General features: G+C 43.3%; 1 protein-coding gene across 1 annotated transcript in view; it reads right to left on the bottom strand.

The window, feature by feature from the left end:
- Positions 1–1620: 1620 nt before the first annotated feature.
- The window catches only part of LOC103797074 (obscurin-like), a gene marked incomplete at its 3' end in the record, with an annotated part of 24658 nt that continues 2311 nt past the window's right edge, over positions 1621–23967 (bottom strand). The window contains exons 2-11 of the mRNA XM_009069268.1: positions 19305–19574; positions 16977–17237; positions 13879–14181; positions 12586–12852; positions 11503–11778; positions 7988–8260; positions 4638–4913; positions 3504–3776; positions 2568–2843; positions 1621–1896 (exon numbers count right to left, since the gene is read on the bottom strand). Of these exons, the coding sequence (XP_009067516.1) occupies positions 1621–1896; positions 2568–2843; positions 3504–3776; positions 4638–4913; positions 7988–8260; positions 11503–11778; positions 12586–12852; positions 13879–14181; positions 16977–17237; positions 19305–19574 (2751 nt within the window). The remainder of the gene's footprint in view (positions 1897–2567; positions 2844–3503; positions 3777–4637; positions 4914–7987; positions 8261–11502; positions 11779–12585; positions 12853–13878; positions 14182–16976; positions 17238–19304; positions 19575–23967) is intronic.

Here is a 23967-nt window from a genome sequence, read left to right as displayed (position 1 = left end):
CACTGCACTTCGGGATAATCAAGTAACATACAGATTTCTGCCACAAAAGAGTCAACCACTCAGAGTACTCATAATCCCTCCTGACTTTCACACTAGATCATTTTCCAGCCAGTGCTGGACTTGCATGTCATATTACAGTTGTACCCATGAGAAATACAGCAACAGTAGCTAGGCAAGCTCTCTGCTTGCGACAGAGGGGGAAGGTGTTACATTACCCTGGGCTGCCATGAAGTCATCCTGTTCGAAAGAGAGCTGAAAGCTTTTGGTTTCTGAGACAAACAGCTAAGAATAGCCCTCAGGTAGACGAATTCAAGTGTAAAAGCAGTAAGTTTCTGTGTTTTCTGACTACACCTCTGCAGTAATATATGAATCAGTGTCGGTGGCTGACTATGAACTTGATTTATACCAATTTTGCCCAGAGAAGTTGTGGCTGCCCCATCCCTGGAAGTGTTCAAGGCAAGATTGGATGGGACCCTGAGCAACCTGGTCTGGTGAAAGGTGCCTCTGCCCATGGTAAGGTTGTTGGAACTAGATGATCTTTAAGGTCCCTTACAACCCAAACCGTTCTATGATTCTACAGTTTAGCAGGTCTTTCTATTAATGCCCATGTCACATTTTCTCTGAAAGATGCCTTTCAAAACTAGCCTTACTGTAACCTATCCATCACTGAAAGTGGCAGCTCCCTCAGCCAAAAGAATGAGCTACATATTTCATGAAAAAGAGCCAAAATGCCCCAAGTCACACCCTGGGAGAAAATTGCTTCCCTGTTCAGATCAGCTCAGAATATGAGTCAAGAACTGCAATGTTAAGAAAGATGGATTTGACTGTAAAGGCAGTGGAGTGTTATGAATATTCATTTTTTTTAAAAATCCAAACAAATCCCTTCTTATCATCCAATTCAGAAATGATCACTCAGAATGTAGTTAATGTCCACGGCTGCCTGAACCCTGAGACAAATACTGGACCTCTTGCAAACCATACTGAGACCAAAGAAATTAAAAATCATTTAGGTTGGAAAACGCCTCCAAGATCATGAAGTCCAACCATTAACCCAGCACTGCCAGGTCCATCATTCAATCATGTCCCCAAGAGCCACATCTACACAGCCTTTAAATCCCTCCAGGGCTGGTGACTCCACCACTTCCCTGGGCAGCCTGTGCCAGTACCTGACAAATCTTTTGGTGAAGAAGCTTTTTCTAATGTCCATTCTAAACTTCCCCTGGGGCAATTTGAGGCCATTTACTCTTGTCCTATCTCTTTCAAAAATAAAAGAAGAAAGAAAACAGTGACTTTTATGGAAGAATACCCATGACAGGAGGAGGAATATCAGTATGGATGATCAAATTGGAGGAGGTCCTTTAACACAGAACCTACTAGTGAAAAGTTGCATTTACTATCTCATCTGAAGGAGATATACAGGGGGTTGATGAGCTGATATCAGGCTATCTACTGGCAAACTTTAGATCTGCCCAGTCCTACACAACCTCATTGAAATGACAGTTTAGACCAACATCAGAAAGCACTTTAGCAGCATTTCTAATCCTGTGACAGAGAAAATGGGAGAAAACACCCAAATACAAAGAAAAGGCAATGAAATATGAAACAAAATACATCTCACACCTGTGACATTGATCTTGAAGGTCAGTTTCTGGCCAGCAGCCTCTGTACTCCCCTCCCCAGCATCCTTCTTCTCCAACTGACCCACCACCAGGCGACGCGATTTGCCCTCCGACTCCACCTTGAACTTTGTGCTGGAGGTGATCAGTTTCCCATCCTTGTACCATTTCACATCAGTCTTCTCTTGGGCCACCTCACAGTTCAGTGTGGCATTTTCTGAGAGTGCAGCTTTCACCTCTTTCTGCACTTTGTCCTTGTTGATAAATGCATCCTCTGCTTCTGTGGAGTGGGAGAAGCAATGAAAAATCACACGTGTGTTGATGCTGTTCAAATTGACCAACCCCAAATGAAAAATATGACAACTTCTATCTCTCTGTTATTTCTCGTGCTCAGACAGGACATGATCCTTTATACAGCCTCAGACCAACACATCAGCCAGTTCTGAGAAAAATGACCCAGTGCCTCAGGATTTCATCTTCCCATCTCCACATTAAATCATAGAAATCCATCATTATGATCCATAATGTAATGCTCAAATAAGCTCCCAATCTCATTTGCCACTGGGACCCATATGTAAGCCTTGCTTACTCAAGGTACTTCTTGAGTAGGCCTGTTTTCTTACTTCTTCCAGACCTATGTTCCTACACATCTGGGAGCTGATCCTACCTTTATCCCTATAAATCACAACATATGTGAACTTGCCTATTTTTTCTTTACTGGGAAATCAGAAAACATCAAGGACCACGGAGTGGGATCCATCTCACAGATTAAAGTGACAAGCTACCAGCATCTTTGTGACAGCGGATGCACACAGGTTGGTTGGTTGGTCTCCCTCATTACTCAATGAAGATCTAGACTGCATAGCCCCTGGAGCCCTGAGAGTGATTAATTTTTCTCTAGTAAGGGCACCTCAGGGACCTCTCTGTGATGAGAATGAACAAATGTCTCACCTGTGACAACAATCTTGAAGGTCAGTTTCTGGCCAGAAGCCTCACAGGTGTATTCCCCAGCATCTTTCTTCTCCAACTGACCCACCACCAGGCAACGAGATTTACCCTCTGACTCCACCTTGAACTTTGTGCTGGAGGTGATCAGTTTCCCATCCTTGTACCATTTCACATCAGTCTTCTCTTGGGCCACCTCACAGTTCAGTGTGGCATTTTCTGAGAGTGCAGCTTTCACCTCTTTCTGCACTTTGTCCTTGTTGATAAATGCATCCTCTGCTTCTGTGGAGTGGGAGAAGCAATGAAAAATCACACGTGTGTTGATGCTGTTCAAATTGACCAACCCCAAATGAAAAATATGACAACTTCTATCTCTCTGTTATTTCTCGTGCTCAGACAGGACATGATCCTTTATACAGCCTCAGACCAACACATCAGCCAGTTCTGAGAAAAATGACCCAGTGCCTCAGGATTTCATCTTCCCATCTCCACATTAAATCATAGAAATCCATCATTATGATCCATAATGTAATGCTCAAATAAGCTCCCAATCTCATTTGCCACTGGGACCCGTATGTAAGCCTTGCTTACTCAAGGTACTTCTTGAGTAGGCCTGTTTTCTTACTTCTTCCAGACCTATGTTCCTACACATCTGGGAGCTGATCCTACCTTTATCCCTATAAATCACAACATATGTGAACTTGCCTATTTTTTCTTTACTGGGAAATCAGAAAACATCACGGACCACTGAGTGGGATCCATCTCACAGATGAAAATTACAAGCTACCAGCATCTTTGTGACACAGGTTGGTTGGTTGGTCTCCCTCATTACTCAATGAAGATCTAGACTGCATAGCCCCTGGAGCCCTGAGAGTGATTAATTTTTCTCTAGTAAGGGCACCTCAGGGACCTCTCTGTGATGAGAATGAACAAATGTCTCACCTGTGACAACAATCTTGAAGGTCAGTTTCTGGCCAGAAGCCTCACAGGTGTATTCCCCAGCATCTTTCTTCTCCAACTGACCCACCACCAGGCAACGAGATTTACCCTCTGACTCCACCTTGAACTTTGTGCTGGAGGTGATCAGTTTCCCATCCTTGTACCATTTCACTTCGGTCTTCTCCAGGGCCACCTCACAGCTTAGAGTGGCATTTTGTGTCAGGACAGCCTTCACCTCCTTTTGTACCTTGTCCTTGTTTGTAAACACATCTGTCTCTGTAAGAAAACCACAATGGTCACACACTTTTTGCAGTTGTCTTCTGCAGTGCTTAATCAAGTTCCTCCTATTTCACTATACTCCTCCCTTCACAGGTAGTACCATGATGGCCCATTAAGACAAAAAAATCACCTCAATTTCTATTTTGCTGACAGGAATTCTGGGATAAAGTGAAAAATCCACAGTGTGAGCACAGGTTTGAACCTGGAACTTAGAGCACCAATATGCACTGCCTGAAACTTTCTCCCTCTTCTCTCTTTTTCTCCTCCTATATCTCTCCATGTTTCCACTTAGGGAACAGACCTTGCATCCTCATATCTAGGCACCATTGCTCTTTTTCTGCCTATTTGGGCCACTCAAATTCAGTCATTCTCCATCTATTCATAGAATTCTGGAATGGATAGGATTGGAAGGAACCTTAAAGACCATCTAGCTCCAACTCCCATGCCATGGGCAGAGACACCTTCCACTACACCAGGCTGCTCAGAGCCCCATCCAACCTGCCCTTGAACACTTCCAGGTATGGAGCCTAATCAGAGCTCTTCAAACACCTCTCCTGTCCCTTTTATGCTTCCATGGATCTCTGTTATGGCCTCACACTATGATTCTGTGGGACACACCAGATAATTGTGAGAAGAGAAGGAGTCTTTATCCTTGCTCATTATTTTTTTCTGGTTACAACTAGCCATAGATGCAGAAGCGTGACTATAAAATATTGATATGACAGTTGGCTGAAAAATTAAGTACTTAAGTGGTTGAGATATTTCACCCCAGAGAGGTTGTGAGATGATCTTCTGAATGTAAGACACTACTCAGAGTGGAATATTCCTTTATCTTTGGCATTTGTAGCATTTTCTCACCTCTGACTTTGACTTGGAATGTGGTTCTGTCATCCTTTGTTTCACAGGTATAACTCCCTTGGTCTTGCTGTGTCACCTTCTTGATGATGAGCTTGCGCTGTGTCCCCTGGGAGACAACTGTTGTCCTCTGGTCCTGCTTCACCTCAGTTTGATCCTTCTTCCATACCACAGCCCCACTTGCAGCTGACACCTCACACACCAGCTCAAGGCTTTCAGATGGACTGACTGATATTTCTGGAGTGGTTTTGGGCTTGTTGACAAAGTTAACAGCTTCATCTGGAATGAAAAAGAGAAAGCAATTTATGCCTTAATTCAGGTTTATCAGCACAAGGTTACAATACTGTAATTACTGATCATTATTTCATTATCATACACATGAATGTTGATGCCTGACTTTCTGACAGATGGTGTAAACTCCTTCTCTGATCTTCAGATAATTGCTCCCAGTTACAGTTCAACCCCATTCATCTGTCCTAAGTCCTCCTGGACCTTTTATATCAAGCTGAGATGCCCTCTAGATGTTCACACTTTATTCTCCACTCCTTGTTCCTTATTTGAAGCAAATTCTTAGGAATATCTTGATGTCTGAGTACAGAAACAAATTTGAAAACACCTAAGAAGTCTCAGAAGTCTTGTTTGAAGTGACAACGAGCCTTTAAATGTTTGAGCCCATTCCTGCAGCTCCCTGTTCATGGGATCAGTCCCATCAGACTAATTCTTTCCCAGACCAGGGAACATACAGTATCTCATTGATAAGATATTCTTCAACTTCAAGAGGACTAAGTTAGGATGAATCTCTGAGCAATCTGGCCTAGTGAATGATCTCCCTAACCACAGCAGGGGGTTGGAACTAAATGGTCTTTAAGGTCCCTTCCAACCCAAACCATTCTGGGATTCTGTGAATGTATGAGCTAGCAGTCTCACTTCTTTTTGCTGAAACTGGTCTTCCCAGTAGAGAACTCACAACTGCTCACAGCTCACATGGCTCAAGCAGTTGAGGTTCCTGCATTGATACCTCAGCTCAAACCTTGCTGATGGTACAGGTATGAGTTGTGCAAACACACACCCACATATGCAGAGTGTGTGTGTCATGTAGGCAGCAACAACACAGCATTTTTATCATCCCAGGGGCAACAACACAGCATTTTTATCATCCCAGAGTTTTTTTTTGCCAGTGTATTTGTAAAGGTAAAAGCAAAGGCAACTAAGTGGAGACAAGCACCTTGATGTAAAATGTGAGCAAACCTATACGACACACCCTGTCCCTAAGCTAACAAGCACTATTTGATGAGCATGTCATGTATTTCATACCCTCCATTCCATCAGGGCAGCTCTTGACTGAATAGCAAGCTGAGGGCTGTCAGTTAGAGCCAACCTTAGCTCAGTATTGCATTTCTTTCAGCAGCAACTGTTGCTTTCAGTCACTGACTATCCCAAGGATAATCACTATGCTACACCCATGCCAGGCAAGCATTTAATTTAAAATGGCAATTATTAGGAATGATCTATTCTTTAAAAATTAAATGACTGAAGGATAGTCCTCCTGAATCCTCCCATTCAGGAATATTGGGGTATCTAATTGCCATAAATGCAGACTGAGTCCTTGCCCTAAGACTACCCCTGACTGTGCAGTGCTGCTTCCTGGCACTCTGAAGAATTTTTATGGTGACATGTGAAACAGGGTGGAAGCTAAGGTGTTGTTAACAGGTTGTAACTCAGTCCTTGTTCAGCAAAAAGTCTGTGGGAATGGGACAAGAGGGAATAGCTTCACACTGACAGAGGGCAAGTTTAGATTAGATATTAGGAAGGAATTCTTCCCTGTCAGAAGCTGTGGCTGCACACCCCTGGAAGTGTTCTAGTCCAGATTGGATGGGGCTGGGAACAACCTGGTCTAGTTGAAGGTGTCCCTCCCATGGCAGGGGGTTGGAACTTTGGAACTAGACGATCTTTGACGTCCCTTACAACCCAAACTATTCTGTGATTCTGTTATTTAGTAGATTCCAATTATTTTTGCCTGAGCCATGTGATGTTTTATTGCAGAAGTTACAGGTGAGATTCACCTAATCTGCCCATAATCACTAAACTGTCAGGTACCCAGCTCTGGTGATAATGCAGCCTTCCTCTGTACCTGATCTTCAGACAGAGGCAGTTCCAGAACACTTTTTAAATCCATCTCAGGTCACTTTAATCCGACAGTATAAATCAGATGATACAAATTGCCCTTTGGGAGTCAGTTCAGGCAGAGCCTGGTTGGCCCTTGTAGACCAGTTTCTCAATGAGTAAAGTCAGGGAATGTGAATTACACTCCAAGTGAAATTGCATGATGCTGGATTCTTAGCAAAAGAGAACTGGAGGTGAGATGCAGAGTGAATACCTGAGAAAACACCAGCTGCACACTGCAAGAAATTCCTCTAGCTCAGTAAATCCTGTACCAATCCCTCAGGATGAGTGCTGTCCTAAATTAATCAGTTTTGCTGAATTTTTAGTTAGCTGATGAACAGCATCATAGTAACATGGATGTACTGTTACAGATCACAAGCACTCAGTGGTGAATTCCCTAAAATTGCATTGTACTGCAGCATGCAGACATGCCATGAGAAGCTTTGAGTAGAGTTTCAGTCTTAAAATTAGGACCAGGTTAAAAATTAGGCTCCAGGCAGAAGCCAGAAAACCACTTTTGGAAGAAAGGTTCCTGCTGGGCTATACAAATCGAAGCAGTTGAATTTCACAGATATTGAATTTCACAGACAAATTCTTGTGTCATTTTATACTCTGGCTCCATCCTGGACTGGAATGCAGTGGTGACAAGCATTTCTCTTCTGGGCTTGACGTGACAGCCACGTGCTCTATGTGATGGGCACGTGACATGACCTAATAGTGTTGCTTACAGTACTGCAGAGAGATGTCTCTGAGATCACAGTGTCCTTTGGGAATAGCAGGAGATGCTTAACTCTCAAAATCGGGACTTAAACTTGACAAAGGAGGACCCAGGACTTTCAAAGTAAGACTTTGGACCTCCTGACCAAGGTGGCTTTTAGATGAAAACATGCTGGGATAAAAGAATAAACCCAGATGTGTCTCCCAGCTGCTGTTCAACCAATGTGGTGTTTAAGTCATGACTCCAGCCCTAATAAAAACCTGTGCTGACTCAAATATATCACAGCATTGTCATATTATTTGCCCACACCGTGGATTTCCATAGGGATCACAACAAGGGTCAGAGTCCCTAAAGCAGTGTTGTGCAAGCTTGGCCCAAAAATCTGACAATTTACAAAGCAAGACAAGTATAATGAATGAAATCCTGAGTTTCTCACACAGACTCTCATCCCACACCTGCACCACAAACTTACCTGAGACTTTTAAATCAAAAACAAGAGTGTCATCTCCAATTTTGCATGTGTAAGTTCCTTCATCTTCTTTGGTCACAGCTGAAGCCACAAGCTTATGCAGTTTGCCTTTATCTTCCATGGTGAATTTCTTGCTGGCTGTGATTTCTTTCCCATCTTTGTACCACTTAACCATGATGTTGGCCTCAGAGGTCTCAGAAACAAATTCAGCCTGTTTTCCAGCGATGACTTTGATAAGTCCTCCACTTTTCTCTTTGTTTATAAAGTTTGCAAGTGCTGAAACAAAATAAAAACACACAGATCTGATAAATAATTGTGTGGACATCAGTGAATATGTACTCTTACATTAGGTGTTCATTTATCATAAGACCCAATCTGCATGTTTAATTATGGATCTAATTACTAGATTCTAATGCAGAAGCAGCCAAATTTCCAACCATATTCCTGATTATCACATGTCCAAAAAGCAGGGTACATATACAACACAGGAGGCTGAGACAGGAGTAGAGGAAGACTAGGCAATATCTGAGAGAGGTTAGGAAAGAAATTAAAGAAGCAAATTGGAGGGAAAGCCATGAAGGTTATTCATCATTGTAACCACCTGGCAAGTAAATTGACTCTGGAAGAGTTTAAAATATACTCTGGATAAATTCAGTCTATCTATCTAGGTATCTCATAGGACTGAAATGAATAGAAATTTATTACTGGAAATTAACTGGAGCATAGAAAATAAACAATAAATCTGGCATCATATTAACATGTAGTGAAATAATTGAGTCACCAATTGCCTCAGAGCAAAAGATTCAAAACCCCACCAATATCCAAGCTAAAAATGTGACCCTGAAACCATAGTCTCATCTTGCTTTAGATAATGGATTTCATTTTCAAACATCTTCTTAACATATTATTTTAAGACAACCCAAACAGTCAAGTCTCTTTTAGTTGGGGCTTTGCAAAGCTATGAAAACTAATGCTTTGATAGTGAAGAGAAGAGAAAAGGGAAGGGAAAAGGGAAGGGAAAAGGGAAAAGGGAAGGGAAAAGGGAAGAACCAGTGCAAACAGAGGTCTTTCTAGCTCTGGTCCTCAAGGCCCTTGGTTTAATAACCAGATTCTTGCAGGGACAGGAGTTTGCATTTGACCTCCCCAGGTCCCTACCAGCCCTGTTGTCTAGAGTTTACTCACTCTGCTTATTAGAAGCAATACCTGTGGGGAAAAAAAGTCATAACAGAAATATTTAAAGCAGGGAAACCCTCCTTTTCTTTTACTACATTTTCTTAGGACCTCTCCTCTCACTTGTTTCTCTAGTGATCCACAACAGTAGAGCTTTCCCTTAGGTAGGACAACATTGCAGTCTGTCTCTACCCAACCAGCTACACCCATGAGACCTGAAGGGACCAAACACTGCTGAGACATTTCCTTCTCCACCAGCATTACTGGAACTCAGCATCCAGGTTAAAAGTTTTGGGAGGAAGAAGAGGGAGATGTGTTCATTCACACATCTTTCACTTCCTCAGAAAACAAGTGTGAAAAATACAACCACAGCAGCCTGAAGGAGACTTCTCAGATGTCCCATTTCAACACAGGAGGTCATGTGTCAGAGGATGCCTGGCACATGAAGTCTCATGGCAGTGGAGGGACTCCTGTGATAAATGGCAAGTGCATTTTCTAGCTGGGTTTGGGCAGGAGGCCCAGTCAGTGACACAGTGGCCGTGGCTCGGCACAGTGGCCTCTCAGCAGCCACGTGATACCCATGTGCCACATACAGCTGACCTGCTCCTCAAATGCTTCACCAGCTCCTGTGGCTGATTTATAAGAGGGACAGATAAAAGATAATGATGATGAAAGGTAAAATACTGATATAGCATTTGTGAGGCTCATCCTACAAGAGGTACCTAAGGTGATTCTTCAGGTAGCAAGGTGTAAACAGAAGACATTTAAGTTACAGCTTGTCAACACAGATTTTAAGATAATAACATGGATTACTCATTTGTAAGTCACATTACAGTGAAAAGCACATGGAAAGGTCCATCAGCTAATTCAATTAAATCTGTGGGTGATATAGCATTTGTGAGGCTCATCCTACAAGAGGTACCTAAGGTGATTCTTCAGGTAGCAAGGTGTAAACAGAAGACATTTAAGTTACAGCTTGTCAACACAGATTTTAAGATAATAACATGGATTACTCATTTGTAAGTCACATTACAGTGAAAAGCACATGGAAAGGTCCATCAGCTAATTCAATTAAATCTGTGGGTAGAACTGTCAGCATGCAATGCGAGAAGAGAGAGAGAGAGAGAGAGAGAGAGAGAGAGAGAGAGAGAAATCAAAATTAAGAGCAGCTGCCAAGTGTAGATGGAAATTCCTCACTCTATAGATTTAGTCACATTTTTAATTGGTTTTTTTCAGCTCTCTCTTGAGTTTGCTCTCTGAGAATAATCAAGCAAGTTGTCAAATGCAAAAATACACACATTTCTCTGGGGCTTTGTTGTTTCTACAGAGACCAAGGAAGGTGAGATGCCAGCAGAACATGATGATGAAGCACCTCATACTTACTTCATGTAGAAACAGTGTAATCATCCCTGGGATGAAGGTGAAGGGAGAATTATGGGACAGTACATGGAAATCAAATGGCTTTACAGAGTGAACTTGCCAGTCCAAAGTCCTATGAAGAACAGTGTGGGGATACACTGGGGTTTTTTAGTCAAAACCTACCCCCTTCAAGGCAGAGAATACTCTCCTATAAACTAATTCAGAAAAGCTTGCACAGATGGGAAGGTTTGCAGGACAGAGGCTTAATGCTGTTGGTTTCAGGGTAAAGGTAGAGATTACCAATAAAAGCAAGAACAGCTGAAAAACTAGGGCAGCTGTCAAACAGTGCAGGTTCAAATCTAACAAGTAAGAAACATCAACATAAAATTCCATTTTGCTGGGTTTTCTATACAGCTGTCCATCTGAACACCTTGCAAATAGGAATAGGTCAAGACATCCAGTATGCCCTGGAAAGGTCTGTTTTATCCACCAGGGTGTTGACAGAAAACAAACAAAAAAATCCAAACCAATTAAAAAAGAATCCCACAATGCCAAGATGACCCTGGTCCACTGGAACTTTAATCAGAGCTGAACTAGCTCTTTAGTGACTTGTTCAATATAACACAGCAAGTGTAGGGCAGATGTGGAACCATGTGTGTCATGTCCTCCTGCCCCTGTGGCTGAATTTCTTCATCACAAGAGCATATTTTCCCTATCAACCATTCAAGCTCATGAAATAACACCTAGTTCCCTTTGATGTCAAGATGCCAATTTGAGTGAAAGCACAGCTCTTCCCACTGAGCCAGCACTAGATCTTATATTCACTCCCCCGTTCTCCTGCTCTGGGACCAGAGACACTGCCAAGGCTGGATGTTGATGGGGAATTACCACAACTCCCTCTGGACCACTGCCCATGTGTCCCTTGCTGACTCCATTAGTTTAGGGCAGGAACAGGGAATTAGTACAAAGCAGCCCAGGCAGCCACATACCTTTCACTGAAAGCTGATAGAGCATCTTATCCCCTTCACAGATGCACTCATAAACTCCAGCATCCTCTGATGCAGTGTTCAGGATTTTCAGGATGTGCCTTTTCCCCACAGTTTGAAGTTCATATTTTTCACTGGCCTTGAGCTCTTTCCCATCTTTCATCCACTTCACAGTGACCTCTGTGTCTGACAGCTCAGCCTGGAGTTTGGCTTCCTCCCGCAGCCGAGCAGAGATTTTTTCTACATCTTTGCTCTTGTTGGTAAATCTCACTGCAGCACCTGCCAGGACAAATGGCTTTGTTATTTCCCATTAGTTTGAGATAGCATGTCCCTCATACAAGCATGCTGTAGACTAAGATCTCCCAATGTATTAGATCCTGTTCTTGCCCTCACACTCACATCAATACAGAGCATTTTTTCCACCTTGGAAGATTTGATCTGTTTTTATTGCTAGGGTCACTAAGGAAAAAATAAACACTGCATTTTTTGCTGCTGAGTAATACTCTCAACACACTTCTGCAGAGATTTTCACCCAAAGCCAAACACATCCTTCCAGAATTAATTACATTTTGACATGCAATATGGGTAGACACAGATGACATCATAATTTCATAGAGGAAGCACCCAGCTCTTGATGTAAAATCAAGTTACATGATACTAACTTGTACACCACAGACATGGTGGACTAAAAATCCTCCAAGAAAAAAGCTTTTAAATGTTCCTTTAATTTTGAAAAAACTCTATTACAGTCAGAAACACCAGCTGAGTTGGATCTGAAATTACCACTTTAAGGTGACTCAGTGGTAGATTTGGTGACAGAATCCACTGACTGATGGTTGTGAATAACAGAAATTCGCTGAGCTGACGTCTGGTTCAGATCCCATGAGCTGGATAGGCTGGCTCACTCTGTATTCTATGCTGTCAAATGAGGTCATTACTACGACCCACACTAGTTTACATGATGCAGTCTCAAGCACTTCCCACAAACCAGGCATCAGTGAAAGCCTCTAGCCCCAGTTCTAATCATCAGGTCCCAGCAACAGCCCCTTGGCTGAAAGATTAAAGGACAGTGATGAAAATAAATACCTTTCACTCTCATCTTGGTGCTGGTGTCAACATTATCGGCAACAAATTTCACTTCTGCTCCATCATCTTTCTTGCTGACACTCTTTATGATTAGGGTATGAGTGGTTTGGGTTCTCTTAATGATGTAGGTCTCACTTTCCTGTATGGCTTTGCCATTAAGGTACCACATGCCAGAACATGTCTTGGTAAGGTCAACAGTAAACAGGGCATCCCCTCCAGGTATCACTTCAGCTGTTGTCATGGGGGTTTTCACAGCCAGGACTGGTTCTAGGGAAGAACAACAACACATACCTCTGAGAACAAGACACAAGACAGCCACACTGGAGAACAGATCTTCCCAAGAACAAAGTCCTCAGGGTAAACAAGACATGAGAACAAAATCATGCAGCCTAATACAATTTGTGTGCACTGAAAGCAATGCAGAGTTGGTGAACAGGATTTGCTTCCTACAGTTGCAGGTAACTGACCTCTGGCATTAAGGTAAATCCTGTTTCTGCAGGGAAAGAACAATAGGTATATTTTACTGGGTTTTTTTTGTCCCCAGGACGTTTGAAGGCATAATGTGAAGCACCTACCTTCCCCTACAAGTGTGCTATGAATTTAATAACCAGTATTATTCTTAGATTTCAGAAGGTTCCTGAGGAGTCACTTCTAGATATTCTATCAAAACACAGGCACATTCAGACATGGAGGGAAAAGGGTGAAACAATAAGAAGACACAGTATGATCAAAGTCTGTGCAGATATTTTCTAGTGCAGTGAATCAAAGGAAGAAGCAATTCCATTGCACCCAATGATTTTTATAGGTACATTGGCACCCTAGAAATAAAGTAAACACCCCATATTTTTTCCAGGAACTCTAAGATTAAAGAGAGACTGGCTGGAATTTGGTTTTAATGATGGTATGATCAACCATAAATATTTTCTCAGTGCAAGATTGATATCTCACACAAATATTGCAACTTGCATCATAAGCCCACCTCAATTTTCCCTTTCATATCAGGCCTAGAAGAAGCACTTACAGGTTAAAGGTCCATTGCAGAGAGCTCTGCCTCTTACACAGCTTGACATGAGATAGTGCAATAGAAGCACTCCCACAGCTCTGCCACAAAAACCCAACCACCACCACTTTGGGGATGGTCAGTGGCTGAAATGAGGGAGGAGAACGAGCAGCGAAAGGAAAAAGGTTTTGCTGTGCCATTGCTCCATCCTCAAAGTCATGGGGAATGTTTTTAAAGCACCCACATGTCTGATCACCCCAGACAGACCCATTTTATACTGGTTTTGCACTCACCGAGGTGCATGCTCCCTGGGAATTCCAGGTAGGGGCTCTGTCCATAGGCATTGACTGCAGACACTCTGAACTGATAGTCAGCCTCTTCTGGCAGGTTGTTCACTGTGAGTTCTGGGACAGGGACATGGGATTCATGGCACCTCACCCAGGTAAAGCCAGTCAGTTTCTTGCGTTCCACAATGTAGCCATCAACTGGAATGGGACGATCCATCTTTGGAGGGGACCATGCTAGTGTCACTGAGGTTTCTGTTTTATTTTTCACCACAGGGTCAGCTGGGGGTTGGGTGGGAGGTTTTTTGGGTGCTGCACAAGGGAAAGAAACAAACCAAAACAGAATAATCAGTTTATGTCAGAGTGGAAAAGCCACTATGCCTGGCTGAAAAAGCTTACCCTGGACTAAAAGCTACTCTTGCTTGAAAAACTTCCATAAAACATTGATGTGAGATGGAAAAGAAAAGAAAGAGAACGGATACTTCTGGGCTGCATTAGCAAAGATCATAGAATCATTAAGGTTGGAAAAGACCTCTGAGATCATCAAGTCAGGGGGCAATGGGCACAAATTGAAAGAGAGAAATTTAGGTTAAATATTAGGAAAAAGTTTTTTCCTATGAGTGTGGTGAGACACTGATCAGGGAGGCAGTAGAAACCCCAGTCCTGGTAGTGTTCAAAACCAGGTTGAATGAAGGCTTGAGCAATGTGGTCTAACAGGAGGTGTCCCTGCCCAGGGCAGAGGGAATTGGAGCTACATGATCTATGAGATCCATACCAATCCTGAAAATTCAATGATTCTAGGAGTCCAACCTTTAATGTACAATAGTCATACCTCCATAGCTAAACATACATGATTTCTACACACTACAACTGTCAGCACAGACAAAGAGTCTACAACAAACATTCCCTATACTTATATTGTTCAGTGCTAGAAACAGACCCACACTGCTGCCTACACAGCTCCTGGGCAAAGCTGACTAACACAGCTTCCTATTTTCACTCAGAAGACGGGTAAAACCACCATCAAATGTTGTTCAAACCTTTTAAAGTTATGGAGATCACAGTTGCTTGTTACACAGGCTGTTCTCCTCAGTCATTTTCATCTGGGTATCTGTCCTCTGTCCTGCTTCTGAATTTATGTTCTCTCCACTCAGAAGGTGTGTTATAACTTTGCCTTAGTCACCTAAGTGATAGCTATTGATGGGGATCTCTGTTTTAGCAATTTATGCAGAATGAGCTTTTGGAGTTTGCGAATTAACTTCAAAAGGAAGTTACATAAAGGTGTCCTGACTGTGAAACCATACAATTGAGGGGATGTGGCTATATTACAGTACCTGAGGCTACAAACTTATCTCTGCAGGTATTTGCATATTCACCCTCTCATTTCTCCTGAGCCCTTTAGAGAAGGCTCAAGTCAAATCAGTACTATTCACTATGTGCTGCCACTGATACAGTCAAGAGACTAGGAATTATCAGATATGCTCTAGTTACACCTCTGCTGATGTGGCAAAGGATTCATTTCACTTAATTTTAGCTATCTGAAAGGTGTCTGGGTTAAGTCAGTCAAGCAGACTCCAACTGTAAATCCCATTGAGAACAGCACACTCAGGAGAAAGTCATCCCAGCTTAAAGGAGATGTGAGAGATGAGTGAAACAATCAAACATTGCAGATTCTCAAGTATTCATGACTGTAGAGAGAGCCTGTATGATGACACTAGACTGAAAACTGAACTCTTTCTGCTTCAGTTTACCCATCTTTAAAATGGGCAAAGTAACATAAGGTAGCAATACAAAGTACTGAGCAAATAATATACAAACGTTGCTTGTATATTATAAATGCTATTAGAACAGCCAACACCAACCTTATCCAGCTAATTAAAAAAGATGTGAGTATAGTACACAGGATTCTCCAAGAAGTGAATCTGATATGCATGAAGTGTAAAAATAGGAAATCTCAATGCGATCCCCTTTTCCTTCATTACATAAATAGACACGTAAGTGTTTTGGGGTGCACAGTTACCAGGCTGTCAGTAACTGCTGGTCAGAGCTAGGTGTCAAAGGTCCCATTAGGGTAACATTAAGCTGAATACTAAGCCATGGAATGAGATCTCTTGATTTTGTCATCAGAAATGGTAATGTAATATTTTCTTCGGTGATGCCTGTTTGTGGGAAGGCCTTACCTTTTTCTATTCCATGAGTCAACACTTTCTCATAGCTTAAACAGCAGAGTCTGAAATCAAACTGAACTTTGTTGTTTCCAGTGAAAATGTGCTTGGCTGGATGTTTTAGCTTTCCAAACTCCTTAGAACTGTCACAAATCCAAATGTGATGCTTCCCTCATTTTATTCTCATTTTAGCTAAATGGCATCAGAATGTTTAGATAACACAGCAATTATAAATTTTAAATCAAAGATTCCTTTTTGCCACTGACTGATTTCAGTTTGGAAGTGGTGTTGGGAGAAAAGAAGCATTATTATTCCCAAATTGTGACTAGAGTAGATGATTTATTCACATAAAAACCAGAACTGCAGCACAGCCAGAAACCACATGCAGTTCTGTCTTAAATGAAGCAGATTCTGCCTGGGAAATGTGGTGTTATCAAAATAAAGATAAATAAAATTAGTCAACTTCACCAAAATTTCGTTTCAGGTCCAATCTCAACTACATTGCACCTGGTGCAACTGCTCAGTCAACTAAAATACATGTCTGTGCCATGCTCTTTCCCCAGGACTGCTCTTGCCCAGAGGAGCTGTGGATTCCCCATTCTTGGAAGTGTTGAAGCCAGGTTGGATAGGGGCCTGAGAAACCTTGTCTAGTAGAAGGTGTCCTGGTCTGTAGCAGGGGTTTGGAACTAAGTGATCTTGAAGGTCCATTCCAACCCAAACCATTCCATAATTCTATTACTCTTCTCTCTCTGTTCTGATCCCTCCACAACATCTCGTAACAGTCATGTCCAGGCTGTTGCCTTTTTGTGGCAGACAGCAAACCTTCTGCTGTCTTTGGACAACAACCTTACTATGGTAGTACCCGAAACAACAGGGCTACCACAGGAGTACCTGCTCACCAGGGAAGACACAACACCAAGGCCAAATAAAAGCGAAGCTTACTGGTCACAGTGAACTGGGTAGTTGTCCTGCTTTCATCAGCCAGGAAGGCAATCTCACCAGCATCCTCCATCTTACACTCTCGGATAGTCATGGTGTGTTGTTTGCCAGAGCAAGTGATGGAGATTCGGTCACTGGGTTTCACTTCTTCTTTATTTTTGAGCCATCGGATGTTCTGGCAATCATTGTCCAGCTCCACACAGAAGATGGCTGTGTCATTTATGAACACTGCAGTCTTGCGTGGAAGTTTTTTAATGATGTTCCCTTCAAATAAGAGAATCATCATGGTCAGCAAACAGCAGATATTAAAAGCTTTGGCAACATTGGACCATCCAGACTGCAACAGAACTAGTCCACACCTAATCAAAACATCATAGACACTATGCAGACACTCCTAAATGAATTCTAAGGTTCTGAGTTATACAGAGCAGATAATCTCAAGGACTCATTTTGGTATTCAAAGAGAGAAAAACAATCTTGTTTGACTACAATCACTCATGTTTCTCACCTACCATGCAAAGTGTGCTGCTGGGTAAACACAAGGTATGTGGCCTTGCCAAGAACAGATTTAATAATGATACACATTTCATTGCCCACATATGTAAGGAGTTCAAATGAAAACTTTGCTGAAGGAGCTCAGTCTTAAAACAGACAGATCTCATCTGTCTTTGGGATTTTGCCTCCATCAAAGCTACCAGTAAGTGACATAATCAAGATGGCAAACACATCAGTCACCTGAACTAATGGGAAATACACCAAAACCCTCTGATTTCTTCTTAGAGTGAACCCAGAAATTCACATGGAATGAATTTCTGCCCATTCCAATCGACTGTGATGATTATCACTTAGTAGAATAACCTCAAAGTTACAAGATGTGACTATTCACAGGAAAGATTGGACAAAGCATCAGGAAACTACTCCAGCTGACAGATGGTGAGGTGACTGGCTCCTGCTTTGTAAGTCCCTGTGAGGTGTGAGAACCCTCATCCAGGCACATCACCTAGAGGTATTTAATGAGAAGCAATGCTAAACTCATTCATGAAGCAACAGATCAGGCACAGATTTCATCAGTAGGGTCCAAGACCCTGATTCTCTGTTCACCCTCCTTCTCGGCCACACTACCCTCATCAGTGTCTCCATCCCCACAGACCTCTACATCTGGCCAAATTCTCACATTCTCTCAATCCCATCCTGCTCTCTCAAATCTTCTCCCAGGGCAGGCACAAGGCTCCCTCAGGAAAGGTCTGCCTCCTTTCCCTCCAGAGAGATCAGTCACTCTCTTTTTAATGGAGCATACCATTATAGCACAAACAAGTAAAAAACATACCAGCCGTCCTGCTGGGGCCAAACACACTTACACTGGTTGGCTGTTCTAGACATAACAGATGGAGCAACAAAAAATGTCTGTCTGAACTCTCCCATGTCTCTGGACTAGATTCTCCCTTCTGCATTCACCCATGAACACTCTCAGCTCCTTGCTGATAATACAAAAATGGAATTTGCACCAGGATACACATTACAGAAATCTGTGTAGTGAAGAACTTCTGGTTTCACTGGAAATAACTTCAGGCTTCCAATGAGTCAGGGCAAGAGCAATCCTGTAGCTGTCACAGGTCTCCAATGCCTGCAACTCTGGTGTCTATGTCTACTTGCTGGGAGGCATCACACCTGGCTCTACATCTACTTGCACTTCAGCCCCAATGCACCAGACTTGGGATACCTGAACATGAATCTGCATCCACATTTTGCCCCTTTCTCATCAGCTTTCCAAACTCCAAAGAACAGATTCAGCTGCCAAGAGATCTGGAGAGTGGATCTGGTTTCCAAACTAGACCGTCCTGGTGCTGTCTGCAGCCTGCATCACACATCAGACCACAAACCACATCTGCTAAGCCCACTTTCCAGCATGGTCAGCATCTCTCTGGGACAAGATTCACCACTGTGATCACTGCACAATAGACAAGATGTGTGACAGTGCCAAGGGACCCATTTGATGCTTGTGGTCATGTTGAGAAAAGTCTCAGTGCTAGGCGACATCTCATGGGCATCTCAGAAGGCCCTGTCAACATCAGTCCCCACTGGGTGATGTCTTGTGCGGCAACATAATCTGTCCCCTCTCTCCAACCCTGTGTCCCAGATGCACCATGGTAGAAGCCCCAGGGACCCACTGACTGGGATCTACTCCCACAGCATAAGGGTCTCTGCTGCTCTTCACTGCCCACATGCACAGGCTAAATGCCATTTACGAGGTCAAATCTGGAGTGCTGCTCCCCATGAATCTCAAACTTGGTAGGTGAGATTTGGCCAATCTTGAAACTGCAAAAGCCTTACCTTGGACAGACAACTCTGCAATGGTCCTGCTCCCTTCTTTCATCTCACAGATATAAACAGCATCATCATCTGCAGTGACATTCTGGACAGTGAGCCGGCGGTACGTGCCCTCTTCTTCAATGTTGTACTTCTTGCTCTGCCGGAGTTTGGTTTCCTCCTTGAACCAAGCTGTCTCTGTCCCAGGAACAGGTACTTCACATTGGAAGGTGGCAGATTCCTTTTCCCTCACTTCAAGATCCTTCAGTTTTTCCTTGAATGGTATGGAGGGCTCTTAAGAGGGTAAAAACAAAGAAGAAACAAGAGTTTATGATGAGTGTAGGTTTAGATAAGATTTTTAAGAAGAATTTCTTCTTTGTGAGGGTGGTGAGGCACAGGTTGCCCAGAGAAGCTGTGGCTGCCCCTTCCCTGGAAATTTTCAAAGCCAGGTTGGAGTAAAAGCCCTTAAAAGTAATCCTGCTACAGTTGGGTCAATAGTAAACAAGCTGGTCATGAGGATTGGGACAGGGCAACAATTCTAGGTGTGAGCGAGCAGTTGAGCTGGTCAGCTGATACAAAAACCAGTTTTAGGGATCTTGCAGCAGATGTGAGCTCAGCAGAGTGATCTGAAAGGGCACAGAAAGATGAGAGGTGGCTGTGCACAGGACAGATGTGGGGGAAAGCACGGAAGTAAGTGATGGAGGAGTTTCCAGTTCTCCCCACCTGTGCCAAAGGCTCTGTATCAGCTTTTGCCAATGACAATCAGAGAAATAGAGAATGACCCCAAATCTCTCAACTACCTCTGCTTTCCTCCAGCAGTGGGGCTGCAGTGCTCCGGCTTAGGGAGAAACCAGGGTGTAGTTCAAGCACACAAAACAGCTGCATGACAGTGAGGGAAGTAATTTTATGAACTGAACAACATTTAATTCCATTGACAGCTGTGCTGTGACATCATCCTGATACCCCAGCCCTAAACTGGAGAAAGGGGAGTTGGACTGAAGAGAACAGCTGGTGGTCACTGCCACGGGACTGATGCCACAGTCATGTCACAGACTTGTATTAGCCGGTGCTGCTGCACAACCACTCATGCTTTGTGAGAGCTCATGTCTTGATATATAACTTCACCTTCTAATAACTACTGTGCCAGCTCCCAGCCCTTTTTTGTGGTTCCATTCTGCCTCACCACACTCACAGTAAATCATTTCTTCCTACTATTTGATATCAACCTCCTCTCTCTCAGTTTAAATAAGATACCAGACACTAAGGGCAGGACACCTGGAGGGAGCAATGCTATCAACTACTTTGTTTGTTACCTGAGACAAAAACCCCACTGGGACTCTATACAATACATTCAGGAACAGGAAGGTGACACTAACTCACTATGACAACTCAGTTATTTTTTAAAAAATTATTTTGCCTAAATCCACCTCAATTTAAGGCAAGTCAAAGTCTTGTCTTCAAAAGTCTTCAGCTACAGTTACACAGACCTGCTCTGCCCACACTCCACATGTTAATTATCCTTTTTTCTTTCCAGCAGGAACCTCACACTCCTGCTTTGCAATCCTGTGTATCACCTCTGGAATCACCTCAAGCTCCCATTAAGAGGGAATGAAACAGAACAAGCAAGAGGATCCTTAGAGCAACTTCCAATACCTAAACAGGATACAAAAGACCTGGAGAGAGACTTTTACAAGGCCATGGAGTGAAAGGACAAGGGGGAGTGGCTTCAAACTGATAGAGAGCAGTTTTAGATTAGATATTTAGAAGAAATTCTTCCCTGTGATGGTGGTGAAGCACTGGCACAGGTTGCCCAGAGAAACTGTGGCTGCCCCATCCCTGGAAGTGTTCCAGGTCATGTTGGATGGGGCTTGCAGAAACCTGGTCTAGTGGAAGGTGTCCCTGCCCATGGCAGGGGATTGGAACTGGATGATCTTGAAGGTCCCTTCCAACCCAAACCACCCCAGGACTCTATGAGATGAAGAAAGCTCTGACCAGAAGGATCATGCCAGCCTCAGAGGGCTGGATGCAGTGCTGCTGTGTGAGATAGGAGGGAGTCAGGAGCTGACACTAGGAACACATAGACATGCCCAAGGGTGAAAATAAATAGGAGATGCACCTGAGAAAAACACAAGTATATTCTCATACTTGGAGCAACTGCTCATATCATTAACCCTTCTCCCTTTACAGTCACTAAGCAGTATCTAAGGTAAAAAATACATAGCTGTTCTAGGAAAAAGCTCTTAAACATACAAACACAGAAGGGTTGGTTGACTCTTTGATATGTATTGCAGTAACAGCACTGCTCTTCCAGTGAGGGGAAGTCTGTACAAGGCCATCTTTGGCAGCTTGAGGTCACAGATGTCCTCTGAAAACAACTTAGCTTTTGTCCTACTGACATATGCACACATGTCTTATCTCGCTCTGAATGGAAGTCCAGAGAGACAGCAGCTGAAAAACTGAATTTAAGCAGAGGATACACCCAGCCCATGTCTTTTTCTGCTTTGGAGATGTAAGAGTAGCCCCAAACCCACCAGCTTCTTCCTCCTGAATATATCTTCATGCTCTTTACAAGGTCTAGCATCTACCAGCCAGACAAGAGGGGGTTAATTTTGGTCAGGGGACCACAGGTCTCTTGAGGGTAGGGATCCAAATTCATCTGGCTCATGGCCAGCCCCTTGCCCAGGTCAGAGAGATCCAAATAAGAGATAAGAATCCTGCAAAAACCTGCCTCCTGGGAAAGATGCAAGGGAGACACAGCTAAGCAAAACCCTGAAGGAGCACAGAGCAAGAGCTGCTCAAGAAGTTAGCAGAAAGCTGCAAGACCTTAGATCAGAGATGAATTTGGCTGCTTGTCTTGATGAGATATTTATCTTGAGTATCATAGGCTTTTTTGTTTGGTCCACAGCAAGCAAACTGGCAACAAGATGATGTTCTTTTTATAAAGCAGGTCCTGCTAACACATATTTTACTAAGAACAGGTGCAGCCTGCAAAGATGCCAATGTTTCCTTAACCTTCTCAAGGCATATCTGTCTGCTGGACCTGATTTGCTCACTCGCCTACGTTTCCCCTTGCTTATTGCTGGCATTCTCATAGGTGCTCCACTTGTTATTCCAGAGGCAATTTTTCCTTCTGTTTAACACAGACACTCACCCAGTGAGGGGAAGAGTACAGAAAATCCTCTCAATAGGAGCAAGCTAAAGGTGGATGGACAAGCTTCCACCGTGTTGTGCCTTAGGTCTTCCTAGTTACTATGTTTTCCATGTTTCCCTTCTACCTCAGCATTTCTCAAGTTGCAACTGTCTTTCAGATCTCCAATGTGACTGTCATGACAGTGGTCATCCAAAATCACCCTAACACTAACCCTGCACCAGTCTGTTTTTCCAATCTCTATCCTGTTTGGCTTCCAACCTTTAACCTTTTCATACAGTATCTGATTACTCTATTCAGGGACTCAGATGAACATTACTTGGCCCAGGACAGAGACCTGAATAGTGTTCTCACTAACTTTACACATAGCCTGGGGAAATCTCCAAAGCCTTCAGAAATTCAAGCTGCTTATTCATGTTCCTCCCAACCTCCCCAGTCTTTGGTTGTTAAAGGTTCACTCTTGGGAAGGATTTCCCAGCCTCTTTTCCAGCTCACATCTCAGTGTACGGATTGTGATTTTTATCCCTGCTCTAGACGTGTTTCTGAATCTAATCCAGTCTTGGTGTTTCTTAACTAGGAGAGTGACTCTCTGCCCCATAGCACCTCCTTTGAAATTTGTGTCTGATTCAGTGGAATCATTTGGGAACAGCTCAAAAATCTCTTTTTTTTTCAGCTCAGTGATCCCTAAGGCATGAGCTAAGCAAAGTGTTTCATAGAATCGCAGGATCAGTTAGGTTGGAAGGGACCACAGTGGGTCATCTGGTCCCACCTCCCTGCTCAAGCCTGCCAGAGGATGTTTAAACCCACAAAGTTTGTCTTTCCTGGTATGTGTGTCCATGGGCACACACTGTGGATGCAGGATCACAGGCTCTGTAAATATGCTGTTACCTGCAGAATGACAAGCACAGCCTCACAGTGTGTACCAAAACACTTGGGGACTTTCTATGCAGGACCAGGAGTTGCAGAATGACAAGCACAGCCTCACAGTGTATACCAAAACACTTGGGGCTTTTCTATGCAGGGCCAGGAGTTAGGCTTCAATGATGCCTGTGGGTTGCTTCCAACTCAGGATACTCTATGATTGACATTGACCAATAACCTTTGCCCATAGTGCTTGTGCCCAGACTAGCTCCTTCTCATGCTTTCCCCACCTCTTTTGCAGCAGGTTGCAGTCATTGAGAATAATCAAAAAGGCATGGGCAGAGCTGGGGGTGTTTGTCTTCACAAGAAAATTGTTGAGCAAGGAGCTGAGCTTAAACCATCCTCAAAGCGATCACTCACCCAAGGGCCAGGCTCAGTCTTCAGCTCTGAGTCCCAACTCATGAGGTAATCACATCTCTTTGGAAGAGGACAAACACCCCTCCCAACACCACTCAGCACCTCCAAAGGACAGCAATGGGTTGGACAAGTGCCAATGAGTTCCATGGATCAGGTGTCACTGATGGACACAGGGACTAAGCCACTAATGGGAAAGATGGTGAGTATGAAAGGAGAGGTACAGAAAAGGGAAACCAGAAAACCAAAAGAACAGCCACTGAG

Source organism: Acanthisitta chloris, unplaced genomic scaffold, assembly GCF_000695815.1.
Source record: "Acanthisitta chloris isolate BGI_N310 unplaced genomic scaffold, ASM69581v1 scaffold15972, whole genome shotgun sequence".
In the NCBI taxonomy this organism is placed as follows: Eukaryota; Metazoa; Chordata; class Aves; order Passeriformes; family Acanthisittidae; genus Acanthisitta; species Acanthisitta chloris.
Note: the sequence above shows the minus strand (reverse complement) of the source record. Positions and strands in the feature narration are given on the sequence as shown.